The 19,503-nt window shown below is 42.8% G+C and overlaps 1 protein-coding gene across 6 annotated transcripts in view; it reads left to right on the forward strand.

The window, feature by feature from the left end:
* ALK (ALK receptor tyrosine kinase) overlaps positions 1 to 19,133 on the forward strand; it is a 405,981-nt gene extending 386,848 nt beyond the window's left edge. For 5 of the 6 annotated variants that reach the window (XM_069955319.1, XM_069955318.1, XM_069955320.1 and 2 more), the window contains 3 exons: positions 498 to 632; positions 1,187 to 1,277; positions 10,082 to 11,786. In XM_069955319.1, coding sequence (XP_069811420.1) covers positions 498 to 632; positions 1,187 to 1,277; positions 10,082 to 10,768 — 913 coding nt within the window. In that variant the 3' untranslated portion in view covers positions 10,769 to 11,786. Of the gene's footprint in view, positions 1 to 497; positions 633 to 1,186; positions 1,278 to 10,081; positions 11,787 to 18,994 lie in introns of those variants that run through there. The other variant, XM_069955321.1, reaches the window with a different exon arrangement.
* Positions 19,134 to 19,503: the final 370 nt, after the last annotated feature.

Consider the following 19,503-nt stretch of genomic DNA (forward strand, 5'->3'; position numbering starts at 1 on the left):
GGTAGTTCACAAAAAAATGTTCCTTTCAAATGAACTGGAGCTAGAAAGTGTCAGAGATTTGTAATATACTTCTATTAAAAAATATCAAGTCTTCCAATACTTATCAGCTGATGTATGTCCTGCAGGAAGTGGTGTGTTCTTTCCAGTCTGACACAGCGCTCTCTGTCCATGTCAGGAACTGTCCAGAGCAGTAGCAAATCCCCATGGAAAACCTCTCCTGCTTTCTGGACTGGAAAGAATACCACTTCCTGCAGGACATACAGCATTTTTTTTTTTTGCAGAAATACCCCTGTAATTTGGGAATGTAGTAGAGGGAAAGCCAAAAGTGTCAGGGGAGAGGGGCAACGTGGAGGGAGCCCCTGTATCCTGGAATGGTAATATATGTTGTGACAAACAGGCACCAGCAGCACCCATTGAGACCCTTTGCAATACAAACCTTGTTCACCACTGATCTCTGCTGATCTGCAGACAATGTCACATTGGTTTTCTCTTTTCAGGTCTTTTGGGGTGCTCCTCTGGGAGATCTTCTCTTTAGGATACATGCCGTACCCCAGTAAAAGTAACCAGGAGGTGCTGGAGTTTGTCACAAGTGGAGGAAGGATGGATCCTCCCAAAAACTGCCCGGGGCCCGTGTATGTAGATATTTTTTGATCAGAAAACTGAACAACAATTTGCATAGAATATAGAAAAACTGTAAAATAACAATTCACCTTATCATCACATCCAGAGCTGCAATCATAATTGTGATAATAATTATAATAATAATATTTATTTGTATAGCGCCAACAGATTCCGCAGCGCTTGTTTACATATATAAATACATTACAGGTTATATATTAAATTGTGATGGTTCTGTGTTAGCATTGTGGTAGTGTTAGATCAGATGATGGTTGTACAGTTAGTTTCAGCCTTTCTATATGCTCTATTAGTCCAATGCACTCACAGTCCAATACAGCACAAGCTCAAACAGGCCCACTCACTGAACCGCAGCATTCACCTTGGTGCTGATGTCTGGCACAGAGTAGTGCTGCTCTTGATGTGACTAGAAAAGACAAAATGGGGCTCACATTGGACTATTCACTTCTGCGTCAGTGATATTTTGGGACGGGTAAAAGAGGGTTCAGCTACTGACGTATGGCATATTATAGCCAGATTTTATTTCTGTCTCTCTGCTTGTGCACTACAGGTACCGGATAATGACACAATGTTGGCAACACCAACCTGAGGACCGGCCTCACTTTTCCATGATACTGGAGAGAATCGACTACTGCACGCAGGTACCACAGCCACATACTACCGGTTCCCCCAGAGTACCTAAAAATGCAGATCACAGGACCCCCAGTCCTATGGCATGTAACAAATACTACATGACTTCCTTTATAACACCCCAAAATGACCACAGATCAGACTCTGACCAGGCATCCTAAACTAATACATACCCCAAAACAATAAACTAAGACCCTGGACCCGACTCGCTAAACTAATAAAGACCCCAGATCAGACTCCCTAAACTAATACAGACCCCAGATCAGACTCCCTAAATTAATACGGACCCCAAATACTGAACTAATACAAACCCCAGACCAGGCTCCCTAAACTAAGGGGCCTATTTCACGGAGCAATAATGGGGGGAATCAGGTCGATTATCGCTCCGTGGAACATAGAAAACGATCAGCCGATGATCATGTCATCGGCTGATCGTTTATTTAGGTTCAAACCTAAAATCGTCGGGCACCGACCGCGCATCGCTGCGTGGAATAGCAGTGCATGGTGGGCAACCGACGATTTCACAAGCACCATACTTTACTTAAACATGTTGCAGGGCTTCTCCTGCGCTCCTTCTTCCTCCCAGTCCCACGCGCAGCACCAGCTTAAGTGCAGCCTGTCTTAGCTACCAGACCGCTTAGCCAATCACTGGCCAGGAACGCCACGGCCAGTGATTGGCTGAGGGTTCTGCCAGCTGGTCGCTGCTGCCGCAGGAAGGGGAGGAAGAAGAAGCGCAGGAGAAGACCTGCAACTTGCTTAGGTAAAGCATGGTGTTTAAACAAGGGCTGCAAGGACATCGGTTACGATGTCCCTGCAGCCCTTGCTAAACTATTATCGGGACGTGTAATAGGCCCAGTAAACGAGGGTCGATCTAGCAGATAGGCATTCACTTACATTATTGATCGGGCCCCCATCGGCCCATGGAATAGGACCCTAATACAGACTTCAAACTCTTAATACAGACCCCAAGCCCTGGACTAATACAAATCCAGACCAGAAACTAAACTATTACAGACCCCAGACCAGGCTCCCTAAACTAATACAGACGTCAAACGCTAAATTAATACAGACCCCAGACCCTAAACTAATACAAACCCAGACCACCAAAGCGATAGGAAACACACACTACAGCGCTAAATGAATACAGACCCAGGCTTAAAGGGGTTATCCAGCGCTACAAAAACTTGGCCACTTTTCCCCCTACTTTTGTCTCCAGTTCAGGTGTGGTTTGCAATTAAGCTCCATTTACTTCAATGGAACGGACTTTCAAAACCCCACCCAATCTGGAGACAACAGTAGGGGGAAAAGTGGCCATGTTATTGTAGCGCTGGAAAACCCCTTTAACCTTTAAAGTAATACAAACCTCAGACCAGATTCCTAAACTACAAATGCAAAACTAAAACCCCTAAACTAAATACAGACTCTAGACCAAACCCCCTTAAATACAGACCTTCAAACAAGGCGCCTAAAATGACACAGACCCCAGACCAAACCCCTAAACTCATACAGACCCCATATTAGACCACTAGAGCCAAAGTGTAGCGATCCTTACTGCAGTTCCTATAACTATCCTCCTGTGCTGGTAGCGGCCGATAGATGAGGTTACAGGAGGAGCAGAAGATGAGGAGGATATTACCAGATAAAGCCGGTCTGAGACTATAAGTCAGAGGAGCTGCATCTCCTGGACTTACCCAGTGATTATTACATCCACACAATCTCTGCCCAAACTCCTCCAGAGAACCAGGCTAACGCCGGCAAATTCTTTGGATAAATATATATATTCTTCTTTCATGAAAGAGCCTTTGGTTTTGCCTTTAAATTAAAAAGAATATTAGTCATCAATCAATACACGTCCACTACTGAGCATAGTCTTGCATTTTGTATATTGCAATATATCTCTATCTATCTACAACATACTTTTAACGATAAGAATGGCCATTCTTTTCATATTGCAATGATTTTGCTATTTCTGGCCGTTGTCCATAGACTTCAATGCAATTTCTATTTAAAACAACAGCCGTTGTTTATGTGTTGTGTGATCATAGCCTAATACAGGAAGAAATTGCAGGATTGGTAATGTATGTTCACAGTGACCTCACCAGCAGAAAAGTGAGTTCAGCTCTGGAGTATAATACAGGATGTAACTCAGAATCAGTACAGGATAAGTAATGTCAAAGTGACTGAAGCTTCTGTGTAGATTCACTTGATGTATAAACTGCAGAATAGTGTTTAGTAGTGGACATTTATTTAAGGATGAGGCTGAAGATGCTTGATATTTTCGTTCTTCCATCATATTGATTGAGCTGTTGGATTTGCAAGAAGAAAAATCTTTTCAGCTTTATATCCCTCAGTGCTGAGCTCCTCTGATTCCTCCGGCTCCACATTCTGCAGCTTTCTGGTGTCGCATTATTGGATAGTTGATTTCTTTTTGCCAAACTCTAAAAAGGAAAAATTTCCTTCCCCGGGATCGCTGCCAGCCGACTCATGTCATGAAATAGACGATTATAAATCAATTAATGGTGACTTTTCATTAACCTCTGCTGGCATTATTTGTTATGTAATTAACCGCTGTACTGCGACGACGCCACGAGATGAAACGAAAGGAGAATCCGAAGGAAACCTCGAGAGCCTGACGCAGCAGTCTACATCTGTACAACTGCACGGTCGGAGCAGCCTCGTACCTGTATACACATGATGTATGTAGGAAGCGTCAGCCACAAAGTCTATGGTTCCCTATTACTGCATGCCGGAAATGGATTATGGAAAATATTCGTGTAACCTAAGAAATATGCCAAATCTCCAGCTGTGAATATCGGAGGGTATCTCTATCTAGAGGCCTGAAGACCTACAGTGATTCCAAGAACACAATGGATACCTCTGCATGGTTACAGTGAGTCCATCAGCCTTAACAGTAGCCCTCCCCTCTGGTTAATAGCAATGACATAATTGATCTCAGCAATGGACTTTCCAGTCACAGCTCATGTCCACCTCCGAATGTGTCTATAATGGGCATCAAAACTGGAGTCTGGAGCAATGGAAGAAGGCACCTGGTCTGATGGGTCACGTTCTTTATCCTGTAGATGTTTGGGGTGTGCGTCACTTATCTGGGGAAGAGAGAGCACCAGGTTGCACTAAAGGAAGAAGAAAAGATGGCAGGGGCAATGTTCTGCTGGAGACGTTGGGGGATATTTATGATCGTTGTGCTCCTGGTGTACGCCAGGGAGAAGACAGGGATTCGCCCCTTCTTCCTGGTGTACGCCAGTTGTATCAGTTGCAGCAAGGCGGGGAGGAGATGTGGCCTCCTCCCACACGTTATTCTTTAAGAATGATAATTCTGCAATCAGATCCTGCAGATCTCAATCCGATCGATCCTCTGTGGGATGTGCTGGAGCAGGCATCTCAAACTCAGCCTCTCCAGCTGTTAAAAAACTTAAGCTTTGGCTGTCCAGGCATGATGGGAATTGTATATAAACAATAGTTTCAATGGACATACAATTATATAGCAGGGTCTCTATTTCTCAGAGTTAATTAACCCTCATAGCCTCTGTCCAAAAGATTACTATAATCAAGCCTTTTTAGACCATGATTACAGACAACTACAGCTTAGATTTTAACCCCTAGAAAACCTAGGATATACAGGTATGCCCTAGCCGCCTGTCACCAGACAACCCAGGATGGACTCGTACATCCTAGGTGTTTAATGTGCTATGAAGCACGCTCAGGAGCAAAAAGCGCTTTATAGCAGGTAAGGCCTGGCTGCAATTAGTAGCCTTACCCTCACCGTTAATGACAGGCTGCATTGATCGCGTTGCAGCCTGTCATTTAAGGAGATGTTCATCCAAAAGTATTTTTTAATATGTTATTACAAGTTCTTATATACACTTATTATGGGAAATTCACATATACTGCTATTTTCCTCAATTTAGTAAATCAGGCAGACTTCAATTTCTCTAAAAAACAGTGGTGTCACGAATCAGAGCAGGGCTGGGTGTAATTCCTATGAAGCGTCCAGCGGGGGGCACAGTATATGGAGAAACTACATTGTAATTTTGGCACGGGTTGAAGTCATCCATAGCAGCTTGTGCACTCACCGGGTGGCAGGAAGAGGCTCCCCTAGACCCCCAAGGACACCCCACACCCGTCCCTCCTGCCGGCCGCCCTCCCCTAGTCCCCCCACCTCTGTCCATCCCGCCGCCCACCCTACCCTAGCCCCCCGCACCCATCCATCCCGCCAGCCGCTCTCCCCTAGCCCACCGCACCCATCCATCCCGCCAGCCGCCCTCCCCTAGACACCCCCCCCCTGCACCCATCCATCCTGCCAGCCGCCCTCCCCGCTTTCTCTACCGCTGCTATCAAGGACTGTGCGGTTCGAGAGAGCGGGAACCACGGTATAGCAGCAATCTCCCTGGTGCACACAGGACCGGGCAGCGGGGAGAGCACTGCTGTACCATGGTTCCCGCTGTCTCTCTCCAGCCACACAGTCATTGACTGCAGTGGGAGAGAGAGCGGGGAGGGCGGCTGGCGGGATGGACGGGTGCGGGGGGGCTAGGAGAGGGCGGCCGGTGGGATGAACAGATGCAGGATGGCTAGGGGAGGATGGCCAGCGGGATGGACGGGTGCGGGGGGGGGGGGGGGTCAGGGGAGGGCGGCCGGTGGGATGGACGGGTGGGGGGGGGGTCCTTAGGGGGCTAGGGAAGCCGGTGCGGGATGGATGGGTGCCGGGGAGCCTCTTCCTGCCACTCGGTGAGTGCACAAGCTGCTATGGATGACTGCAACCCGTGCGAAATGACTTAAATGATGTAATTTCTCCATATACTGCGCCCCCTGCTGGACGCTTCATAGGGATTACACCCAGCCCTGCTCTGATTCGTGACGTCATGGTTTTTTAGAGAATTGAAGTCTGCCTGATCTACTAAATTGAGTAAAATAGCAGTATATGTGCATTTCCCAAAATAAGTGTATATTAGGAATGTGTCTAACTTTCCTTATGTGATAACATATTAAAAAATACATTTTGGCCAGAGTTGTCCTTTAACCCCTTCAACGCTGCAATCGTGTTTAAGTGTAAGTGATAGAAGCAGCTCCCAACCGATTTTCCGGACCGCCTGAGGTCTCTTACCTTTGTCCGTGTGGTCCAGGAAGAACGCCAATAACACTAATCCATACTATGCCTATAGCATCGAACAGTGTATGCAATCTATTGATTGCATGTAAAAGTCCACCAGTGGTTGCATGTAAAAGTCCACCAGTGGTGAAAAGAAATGTTTTAAAAAATTCCCCAAAGCCCCTTTATCCAATAAAAATTAAAGTCACCCCCTTCCCATAATATAAATAAAACATGTAAAAAAATAAATAAACATCTATATCGTGGCGTGCGTAATTGTCCGATCTATTAAAATATAACACTAGTCGTCCCGTACGGCAAACGGCATAAACAAAATGAGGGGAAAGAGCGCCAGAATTGCTGATTTTTTTGTTACATTAAATTCAGTATAAAAATAAAAAAAGGTATAAAAACATCCAATCTACACAAATATGGTATTAATAAAAAACCATGGAACGGCACAAAAAATTCCACCCCGTAGGTGAAAAACTAAAACCTTATAAGAGTCACAGTAGGGCCATTTTGCCTATAATTAAGTGCAAAAAAAAACAAAACAGAAAATCTGTGTAAATCTGCATATCGTGGTGTTCGGACTGACCTATAGAATAACAATGTCATGTAACTTTTAACGTAAAAAGTGCCTTACGTAGACACAGGAGCCCCCCCAAACGATACAATAATGCATTTTTTTTCTAATTTCACCAATTTATATTTTCATAAATAATATTTTGGGGTTCAATCATACATTTTATGGTAAAATAAAAAGGTGCCATTACAAAGTAAGTACACTTGTTCCTGAAAAAAACAAGCCCTTACATGGCCCTGTAGATAGAAAAATTAATCCCTTCCCGCACGATGTTGTAACTGTATGGCCTCGCATGGGTGGGGGAGTTCAGAGCGGGGCCGAGCGGCGACCTCGCTCTGAACCGCCGCAGTCCTGGGTGCTGCGTGTAGCACGGGACCGCGGCTATTAGGGGGCACGGTCCGATCGCCGTGCCGCTAATTGAGTCTTCAGATGCAGCTGTCAAAGTTGACATCTGCATCTGAAGACTTACTGCAGCCGTTCACTGGTGTTCTAGTGGGGAAATTGCCCCCCTATGACATTGTCACGGAGGAGCGATCTCCGCGTCTGGTGGCGGCCGGGGGCTGCGCCGTAATGGTGCTGATCCCGGCTCGGCATTATATTGCTTTTGGGTGCAGCAGCCAAAAGCAATAGAACACTGATCTCATTGATCTATGCTGTATAATTATACTGCGTAGATCTCAATGAGAGATCAGTGTGGTTATACTAGAAGTCTCCTAGGGGGGCTTCTAGTATATGTGTAAAAAAAAAAAAAAAAAGTTGTAAAATAAATAAATAATCCCAAGTTTGAATCACCCCCCTTGTCCCGTGTTCTAAATAAAAATAAACAAACATTCCTGATCTCGTACGGTAAATGGCGTAAGCGCAAAAAATCCCAAAGTGCAAAATTACGCATTTTTGGTCGCATCAAATCCAAAAAAATTGTAATAAAAAGTGTTCAAAAAGTCGTATATGTGCAATCAAGGTACCGATAGAAAGAACACATCATGGCACAAAAAATGACACCTCAATCAGCCCCATAGACCAAAGGATAAAAGCGCTATAAGCCTGGGAATGGAGCGATTTTAAAGAACATATATTTGTTGCCAGTTTTTCAATAGGACACACGGCGTAAAAACGAAGCATATTTTATGCAAAAATTCAGACTGCCATTGCAAAGAACAACTAGTGAGGCAAAAAATAAGGGCTCATGTGGGTCTCTAGGTGTAAAAATGCAACTGCTATGGCCTTTTAAGCACAAGGAGAAAAAAACAAAAATGAAAAAAAAACAAAAATTAGCCCGGTCCTTAAGGGGTTAAAGTGCTATAATTCTTTAAAAGCAAAGAGGAAAAAAGTAAAATGCAAAATTAAAAATTGGTGAAGTCATATGGGGCATTTTGGGCTGGGTCCTGAAGGGGTTAAAAATACTTTACATTTTTAATAACACGATTATTAAAAATCTCCAACTTTACTACAGCGTAAGAGGATCCAGTAATAAAGACAACCACAAACCACCATATATCTATATCATATAAATATACAAAGAGGTCACGGTTAGCATATAAATCATATTCAGTGTTAACATGTGATATATCTACATGGCCTCCTGGGGATCAGGGAAACACAAATGTGCGGCCAATATCTCACAATCCTATATGCCCACAAGTCGCTCAATATGCTTACCCATAGTGGTGAAGTGGCACCTGTACCCAGACACGCCTTTGCTTTATGACATTTATGATGCCCCTCGATAAAGCAAACATATGCGAAACATGCATCGGGGTGTGTGCACAACTCCACCACTATGAGTAAGCATATTGAGCAACTTGTGGGCATATAGGATTGTGAGATGTTGGTCGCACATTTGTGCTTCCCTGATTCAGTAGGCCATATAGATATATCACATGTCTACTTCTGATGTCTTGATGCAGGCACCCAGGACTCTTTCATTTGGAGCCTGAGCCTTCAAGGTAGCATAAAAGGGAACCTACATAAAAATCAGTTTACTAAATACATACATTTAATTTAAAGGAGAAGTCCAGCCTCAGCCGACTTCTTGCAGGCGTCAGGGGAAAGAATAAAAATGAAGTATTGTCTACCTTTCCCTGTGTCCGTGACAAGCAGCGGGACCGGCCCCAGGACCCCTGCCGGATGGCTTCCCCCCCCCCGAAGTTGTGATGACGTCAAAACTCGAGGGAAAATGCCTGTCCTGGCTGACGGACAGCTCACTTAGACAATGAGTTACTGGAGCAATGTCCCACCCTAGTCATTGACTGGCTGAGCAGCCAGTCAATCAGCCGGGCTGTGACGTAACCAGCGCCAGGGATCCCGAAGCGGCGATCCGGGGCCGAAGAGGAACGGAGAGAGTTAATACCCATTGTTACTGTCCTTTAATGTTAACAGTGTGCATTAGACTTCAAAGATACCCCTGCTGGTGGCAAAAGGCAGTGAAAATGTTGTGTATGGCGATGTGAAGGAAGGGAGATCCACATCTCTGAAATTACTTCGCACATAGGCATAGAATTAATTGGTGGTCTCTCACTTTAAGACTGAACAGTTTCCTGTGCAAATATAAGAGATGTCTGGAATTGCTTTTTTTTTTTTTTTTTTTTTAATTTAAGCCGATATCTCAGCGCTGGAAACCTCCATGCAGTCATTATAACACCAATTGTTTTCCTATTCTGAGCAGTAAGTCTCTGGCTAGTCAATGATATAAAGAAATGTCGCCCACCTTAAAATTGAATGTGCTTATCAGAAAATGAAACGGCAGCATTACAGGCAGACTCTAATTATCCAGATGGAAACCGTATGTCAGGTGCAATAATGCGATGATTTGCAAAGTATGGAGGTTCCGATGAATGAGCCGGGGACTGTGTGACCATCAGTCTGAGGGGAATGACTATATATCAATGGCAGTAGAACCGAACAGATGGAATGTACCTCATTCTGCAGCTCCCATTGTACCACAGACTGGAGCCCATAATATACCACAGTCTACAGCCTATATCGTACCATAGTCTGCAAATTCAATTGTACTAAATTTTGCATTTTGTACCAAAATCCCTTTTGCTCTATTGTCCACGGTTGTAGAAGATGAAATACATATAAAATTGTAATGTACTTGATTTTTTTTTTGTTCTTTATTGCAGGATCCAGATGTCATCAACACTTCGCTGCCTGTAGAATATGGCCCACTGGTTGAGGAAGAGGAAAAGGTCCCTACTCGGCCAGAAGATCCGGATGTGATCCCACCACTCTTGGTGACGCCAGAGAAGACAGGAAAGGAAGACAGACGTGGTCTACAGCCTCCACCTCCTGTTCCAACAGTTCGAAAGGTCCCCAATAAAGTCCATGCTGAACCACAGGGCCGTCCGGATCCCAGACAGGCTCCAGAAGGTGGACACAACAACCAGGTGTTTTCTCAAGCCAACCCATCCACAGAGCTGCACAGCACTAGGGGATCCAGAAACAAACCAACCAATCTTTGGAATCCTACCTATGGCTCATGGTTCACTGGAAAAACAGTAGACAAAAACATTACTTCTCCAGATAAGCCAGTGCCCGAAAGAGAGAATATAGAGGAAAGCTGTCCGGCTGCCCCAAGGATTACTGCCGGTAGACTTCCAGGCTCTTCCGTTCTTCTTGAGCCATCCACACTGACTTCAAATGTTCAGGAAGTGCCTCTGTTTAGGCTGCGTCACTTTCCATGTGGCAAAGTAAATTACGGATATCAGCAGCAGGGCCTACCTGTAGAAACACCAGTGCCCCCCTGTCCCACCACACACAAAGACTTCATTCCTAGGAGCCAGAGTAATCCAAGCCAGGAGACAGTCTAATGACACCTACTGCCATCTTTTACTTGGCAGAACTTGGGTTAGACCACACATAATAGAATAAATGCCAATAATAGAGTTTTCTAAAATGTGCCAAACATTTCATCATCATTCCATGATAAAATTAACTACGCACCAACACAGATTATGGAACCCATAGTTATTGTGCAGATGTCAACAAAGAATTATCCGCCCCTATCCACACCAGATGCTATGTCTGTAACAGTATGGAATACAATCCCTATAGCACTGAGCACAACCATAACCAGTCATGAGACCACTCAAGAAACTGGACCCATACATTACCTTCATCCGCTGACCCCAAAGGGTTATTGTAGCCAATATTGACTGAAATCCTATTATAAAGATGTAGATAATCTCTGTTCTTACTACTTAAGTGTTGGCCTTAAGATTTAATAGGGGATGCAATGAAACACCCAAAAACTGGGTTTCAGTATTATGGTTATTGCATAGTATTAGTCTGGGAATTACAATGCCAAAACATTGGATGGTTGGCCACAAGAGTTATAAAAAAAAAAAAAGACTTTTGGACGAAAATCCAAGGACGTACAGTAGTTCTGAACTTCTACCAGGAACCTGATATGAAGGCAAAAGCCAAAGATTGGTTTTCATGGTTTTAAACCCAATATTTTCTTAAATCATGGTCGCCAACTTCTGCTGTGTGCAAGTGTAAGGATGATGCTTTATGAAATGAAATGTCAAACCTGTAAATATAGTGCCCAAAAATAAGTGGTAGCCACACACCAACACACCATCATCTTCTGGTACCCCATTCCACCTATTTTATTGTTCTTCAGCCATTCTCCAATTTTCACACCCTTGGCCGGGACCGAACGTTTTTGTGTCCTAGCTGCCATGCAAAGCCATACTGCTACCTCAAGCTTATATCCATTCGCCTGTGATTTGATGCGTTTCGATACAATGGTCATTACAAGCTAGTGCAATGATCACAATGGTTTTCCAAATGTTCTACTTATTCTCTCTCTATTAAACAAGAAGCAGATACAACATATAGAAAATATTTTCCTCATTTGGAACCAATGGTTATATTCTATAATCATAGTCACTAGAGATGAGCGAACTTGCCAAAAGTTCAGGCTTACACAAACCCGAATAATTGGCATGTGAATCTCGCTGCCTAAAGAAGGTGGATGCAGCCCGGGGACTGCCAGGAAAACATTAATACAAACATAGACCATAGGCTGTATCTATGTTTTCCAGGCAGTTCTCGGGCTGCATCTACTTTCTCCAATCTTTGGGGTTAGCGTGAACCTGAACTTCTGGCAAGTTCTTTCATATATAATAGTGACCAGTCACATTTTACAGTCATAAAATAAACTGTTATTATAAGAGATTATCAAAATTTACAGTAATAATGAAGTGAAAAGCTTTGTTATCTCTGAAGTCTGCTCATCGGCACGCTTCCATTTAACAGAATACCGCTCAGTGCCGCCAGGGCTGTATTATCAGCTGGTGCTGCCCTAGGCACTAGACCTGAAGACGCCCCATCTTAAGGAGCGGGGGGCGTGATTTTGGCCACATGCATTTCTCCACATGTAGGAACATTGTCTGAATCGCATTTTTCATGGTTTTTAACGGCTTAAAACATAAACAAATTTCTACATTAAATCAATGATTAGAGCATACTGTGACTGGATAACACCGCCATGCCAGGCCTGAACAATTCCACCATACACCCCCACCCCCCTCAAAAAGACACCAGATTTACTGGCAAGTCTGAACTGGAGGTAGGAGACTAAAAAAAATTAAAAAAACAAAAAAGTTTTTTTTCTTTCCCCCTGCAAGGTGCTGCCCTAGGCACCGGACCACAGGTGCCTAGTGGTAAATACGGCCCTGAGTGCCGCTCCTCCCCAGGTGCTGGGAAAAGCTGGATCTAATCCTGGGAAACTGGGGGAAGTTTCCCAGCACATGGGGAGGAGCGGCACGGAGTGGCAGCCAGTTAAATTTCAGAGATAACAAAGCGCTTCACTTCGTTATTATTGTAAGTTTGCTCATCTATAATTATTATGTCCGTGCCAACTTTAAACTACAGTATCCAGGGAACGCCCTGTCTCCTCATCAGCCTACAAGCCTGTCTCACCACAGTGTTCCTTTCTTGCTTCTCTGCATTTAAAGGAAAATTCCATTTACAAATTGAAGCAGAATTTAGGGTCATGTGACAAATAAATTCCACCTAGGACGTAGATGTGATGCATCATGGGAGACCACTAAAATAAAAGATATTTACAATACAAGTCTATATCGTTCCAGGCTGATTGTCACTGGTGATTTACATACATTGTTCCCTATAGCAGCAATACAAAGGCAGAATTTTTTCCCTAACCAAAGTTGGCTAAATGAGACCCAATTTCTTACTGGACCAAGTAAAAAAAAAAAAGATAATTATTTCATAGGTTATTGGGAGCAAAATAAATAAATACTGTATTTTCCTGCATATAAGACTACTTTTTAAGTCAGGGGTCGTCTTATACGCCAGGTGTCGTCTTACAGGGCGGGTGAGGAAAAACTTTGGAGCCGGATTGGAGAATCTGTGGTCGCTGCATACGGTGGGGGGGCTTAAAAACGGTCGCTTCCCTCCCCTTCCGTATGCGGCGACCGTTTGAAAGGCAGAGCTAGATGCAGGTGTCCGGGGTATAAAAAAAAAAAGAGATACAGTAGAGTGGTGCTGTGCCCAGAAAAACACATCTCTTTCACCCCTCTGGCCCTGTCTTGTATCCTACCGGTATTACTGGACCTCCTGCTTCTGCCTTTTGCTGCTGTCTGATGTTTTTTTTTATACATTTTTATTTGGTGGTGCGCGTTGGAAGAGGGGTAGTCTTTTATAAGGAGAGTATATGCCAAACCCTATATTTTAACTGGAAAATTTGGAGTCGTCTTATACGCCGGAAAATACGGTAAATTACCTCCTCCATTTCTGTAAGAAAAGGGAAAGCTGGGATTCACCACACACAGGGCAACCATCGGGGAGGTCTCCATGTTAGTGGCCTCCCATGGGACAAAAGTGACAGCTCTGAACATTTTAGTGGTCTCAGATATATGTCAGAAATTGCATAAAATATTCTTGTCTTAATTTTTTTTTTTTTTTTAAAGGAATAGTTTACTTTCCTAAAGACTGGACTGCTCACACATTTCATCATACATTCCGGGAAAGCACTTAACACAAAGGCACCTAAAAAGGATCTAAACAGTGTCCTGTGGTTTACCCCCAACCAAACCCAATGTGTAAAGAGCCTTAGGGCCCTACTCCATTGTGGGATTATAAGCTGAACTGGCCAATATTGCCCTGCTGATGCAAAAAAAAAAAAAATTATACTTAATTTTATCTCCCTATCACCAATCTGCCAATGATTCCCTTAATCTATAGCAGCTCAGGCTGCTACATTTTCAGCATATGGTCACCTTATGGTACAGGACCAGTCATGCTGGGTTCATCATTAGCATCAAGATCCCTGTAGAAGGTAACAACCTATAAGAAGTTTACAAAAATACACAGCGCTCGCTCACTCTCCATATCCCAGAGGCTCAGAGGAAAAGGCAACAAATTTGCTGAATCATATTTTGCCTCCAGTGACACCTTTGAGAACGATATTAACATTCCTCGCCTCGGGCTGCGCTTTCTGCTCTTCAAATCCATAAAGATCCTCTGGGACACCTAACTTTCTAAGTGATGAATCTGAAGTAGAGTTAATGGTGAATCAACCAGAGCTGCGCTGCAAAATAAAGATCGCTGTAGTCAAGTTAGACAAAATTTCAGGGGGAGGCACAACATTCCCCTTAGTCCATATTTGAGGTCTGGCCGCCATCTTGTTTTGGTACATGGACCCAATGAAAGGGAAAACAGTGTCCGTAAGAAGTCATAGGATTCTTGATCCATGCTTAAAGTGTCACTGGCATTATAACTTTTAAAAACTAAATATCTACTGTAAAACACGGAAACTAGAGAGAAATATCTACTGTGATATCTAAATATGTGATATTAAGCATGTTTGCAATTTGCATTCAATATTTTTTTCTAGTTATCATGGAAAACACGGCACTTTCTGTGTTAGTCTAAACACAGAAAGTCCTGTGTTTCCCAGGTCATCTGCACTTGCAGAGAAGGCAGTCACATGACCGATGGCTGGACTTGACTATGTGTTTGGATGTTTTTTTTGTTTTTTTTTTTACCAGCACAAAACTAAAGCTTTAGGAGACTGGACATAGATTTCAGATCAGTATAGGTTTGTTTTACAGCATGAGAACTAAAAAAAAAAAATTATGAATGTATATTGCAAACTTGTTTTATCTCACATGTACTGTTGATTTACATTTTGAAAGTTATAATGACAGTGACACTTTAAATTATTCATCAAGAGTCCAAAATATTTTAATGAAAAAGATGGAAGAAATACTATAAGTCCATGGAGGTCCATGCTCTCTTTAAAGGGCAGAAATCTTGTTAGTAGAGTCTATTGAGACAGTATGGAAAAAAAACAATGGCCACACAAAGAGATGTACAGGGGAGTGAGGAACGTGCAAAAGTGTGGAGGGGAGGCCTACTCAGACAGTATTGGAAACCATGAAACCATTAGCCAGTATGGAGGTCTACAGAAAAAATATTGGAAACCATGGAGGAAAGTCTAGGAAGAAAAAAAAAAGGAGGAGGATTTAGATCACAGGTAACAATCCTGTGGCCCTCTGGCTGTTGCAAAACTACAAATGCCATCATGCCTGGAAAGCAAAAGCTTCTTTGATTACAGTTTCGCAACAGCCTGAGTTTTAACACAGGTCTAACACAGCCAGAGGTCTAGATAGGCAATACCACACTATGACGTAAAGTCCAGAGAGATAGTATTGGAAAATGTTTGCAACCATAGAGGAAAGTCTAGACTCTAGAGAGACAATATTGAAGCATGGAGGAGGTAGACAATATTAGAAAACGTGAGGAAGCATGGATGGATATAATATCAGAAAATATAAGAAATTGTTGGAAGGTCTTCAGAGACCATAAGCAAGGATAGCGGGCGGTCATTAGGACAAAACTTGACTGCGGTTGCGTCAGTAAACACAACGTCAGCCACCATGGGACCGGTTACTGTTCTTCTTGGTTTGGCGTTTATAGGGCAATAAATATTTTGCTGGGTTGTACATATTAATCCCCAAAAAGAAATACTACAAATCGTAAAGAAGAAATAAAATCAGCCCTAGATATCTAATATACATGGAAACTATCCGGATTACTGAGTGTGTAGTGGTTTCAGCAGCTACGAAAACAGTTCTGTGTCCAGCCTGAGCCTCTCTCCACCTCTCTCCTAGCGATGTTAGACATTACTCAGCAGCTGCATGTAAGGAAACCCTCCTCCTCTATAAACATGCTTCATCACTAGATCACAGTCTGTGTCTTGAATATCACTTGGATCCAATCATTATATCCTTCACAGGGATCACTCTTAGCAGAGGTGGATGAAACTATCTACAATGTTTATACTTGGGGTATTTTCTCTTTCTTGTACATTAGCTTTATCCAGCTTTACTGCTCATCCTGAAATCTGACTGGTTACTATGGACAACAAATATGATAAATTTACTACTACCTGAACTATATAATGGCAAAGTAGAGTGAAGTATGTACTGTAATTGGATCGGCATCTAACAGAGTTAGCAGTGGCAAACAGCTCAGCTTAGGTTGCACTCAGCTGTTCAGTCTATGGCGATATGTGGCTGTACCCATGTTTTCCTGGCAGCCCTAGGCTTGCATCCATCTTCTCCAGCCACCAGGAGTCAAATACCGAGCGCTCGAGGTTTACAAATCCGAACAAACTTCTCATTTTTAGTTGGGATGGGAATACCCAATCCAATAGGGAAGGGAGCAATAAATAAGATATTTACTCCTTGCATAGTCTTGTAACATGAAAAGACTATATCTCCCTAATTTCTTTATCTTATACTTATGTATTCATCTTCATATAAATACACTTTTACACCAGTCACATCCACAGCTACGTTCAGTATTTGGCTGCTTGGAATGTGTACATTGATCACAATGCAATACGATGCAGCAGCTGGAATGACATATACTGTACTGATGTATTGACCTCTAGATATGCCATGGTTGAAACTCCAGTCACATTCAAAGCTGCATTCATAGCTGACTTCCTGTTAGTTCTTAGAAACCTTTGCTGAACTGCTTTAGGGTACAAACCCACACACTGTATACGCAGCAAATACGCAGCAGATCTGCAGCAGATTTGATGCTGTGTTCAGATATTTAGATCTAATCTGTTGCGTACTTGTTGCGCATTTGCTGCGTATCGCAGCAGTAAATACGCTGCGTATATGGTGTGTGTGTTTATACCCTAAAAGATTTCTGGGGTTTTTACTTAAAGGGGACTAACAGGTTAGATGAATCTAATCTGCTGACAGCTTTATAGTGGGCACAGGATGCTGAGGATAAAGGTATGTCTCTTACCTTTATCCTCAGCGCCGTTCCCATGCTGTTAGCTGTGTCCAGTAATCTGTAAGGAGCATTGGGGCATAGCCTGGGCACTGATCTGGCCTGTCCATGGCTAGCCCCCTCCAGTGATAATTATTAGAGAGATGGGATGGTCAGCCCCCAGCTCGGCGATCTGCCCCCGCTAGCCACGCGATCAGGTCCTCTAACAGCTTATTGGGCTAAACTAACAGCAATGGATCAGTGCTGAGGATAAAGGTAAGAGACATAGCTTCACCCTCAGCACCCTGTGCCCACTAGGAAAATGTCAGCAGGTTAGATTCGTCTAACCTACTGATAGTTCCCTTTTAAAATGATGTTCCACTATACATCTTATGCTATTTGCTGCGCAAGACTACAGAATGTTTGTTTAATTGGTCATATAATTATGCGTATAACACTAGAGATGCTTTTGTTCACTAATCGTTCAGTGTAATTCCACATTGTTCCTTCATTGGCTGGGATCAGATGGAGTAAACGATCATAGTAATGATCATTACTAACTGCTATTGTTCTGTGTAATATGGTGAAGGATTTCATGTTAACGATAAACGATCTAGTTTGCAATCTTTTATTAAAAATGGCTTTGTCTAACAATACCCTAAGGCTGCCTGGAAGGAACCCCCAAGGGCTGTAACTAACGTTTTCAGTAACGTCTTCGGATGAACCAGAGCGTGCTCGAGGTTTGCGTATCTCTATATAACACACATAGTAACTCAAAAGCAATAAAAAACAAAGCAAATAATGGCTGCACTTTCTGTTGTGACTCCTCCACCCTGACTGAAAGGGGCAATGTCAGAAGACAGGTACTTAGGTGTGCAGAAACTTCTGGATTCCAAAGTAGTTCTTGCAACAAAAAAAAATGTATTTCAAAAGGGAAGGTCTGCACTGCTGTAACAGGGTAGCTGAACGTATTTTTTTTTTTTTTATTCTTTATTTTAGAGGCAAAATCCTGTTAAATGCAAGAGGTAGAATGATATTTCCAATGCACATTAAGAATGTGTCTGCATACACAAGAGCTGCAGTCACTGTGTACATACATTACATTATTTATACTGTACTGATCCTGAGTTACATCCTGTATTATACTCCAGAGCTGCACTCACTATTCTGCTGGTGAGGTCACTGTGTACATACATTACATATCCTGTACTGATCTTGAGTTACATTCTGTATTATACTCCAGAGCTGCACTCACTATTCTGCTGGTGGGGTCACTGTGTACATACATTACTTATCCTGTACTGATCCTTAGTTACATCCTGTATTATACTCCAGAGCTGCACTCACTATTCTGCTGGTGGGGTCACTGTGTACATACATTACATTACTTATCCTGTACTGATCCCGAGTTGCATTCTGTATTATACTCCAGAGCTGCACCCACTATTATGCTGGTAAGGTCACTGTGTACATACATTACTTATCCTGTACTATACTCCAGAGCTGTACTCACCAGCAGAATAGTGAGTGCAGCTCTGGAGTATAATACAGAATGTAACTCCTTGGCTATATTAGAAAACTTATCCTAACTAAAACCTTTTTATGGAAATGTATTCTATTTGTATCCTGTATCCTGCACAATTCTAGTCATACACGGACATATCCTTTAAATATCTTCTATGTATTATATAATCCGTCTATTCCTTATTGCCAGATACCAAAAAGTTCACTTTAGCCCTTCACGTAAACATTAATTCCATACCTTAAATCCTCAGATTCAGCAGCTGATGAACAAGCAGCGCTCCGGCCATCTCCATCACGTACAGAAGCTTCGAGGACATCTGCTTAATATAAAGCAGTTTATGCAACATAAATATTTTTATGGGGCTGCCCACATCAGGGATAATATATAATGAGGTGGAACATATATGTACAATACTATATATAGGACTGTAGTATTCTATACGTATTTTGTATTCCCTCCTGTATTTGTATTGTATTTGCGTGTTACATGTAAACGCATGGAGATCAATAAATGCTCTACACTGACTACATAGTAATGGAGCTTCCTTTATTGTCTCTGTCACATGACCCTGACATTTATGTATTGTTTGCGGCTTTTTTTTTTTTCTCCATGTAACTAACCATGAGACACTAAAGCATTGCAGTTTTCACACTGACCTCTAGGCCTAATAGTAGTGTGACTTTCTGTTCTGTACAGATCATTTCGCAGCAGTTTCATAATTATCAGGTGATGGATACAGCTCCACTCCTCCTTTCCACA

Source organism: Dendropsophus ebraccatus, chromosome 15 (assembly GCF_027789765.1).
Source record: "Dendropsophus ebraccatus isolate aDenEbr1 chromosome 15, aDenEbr1.pat, whole genome shotgun sequence".
In the NCBI taxonomy this organism is placed as follows: domain Eukaryota; kingdom Metazoa; phylum Chordata; class Amphibia; order Anura; family Hylidae; genus Dendropsophus; species Dendropsophus ebraccatus.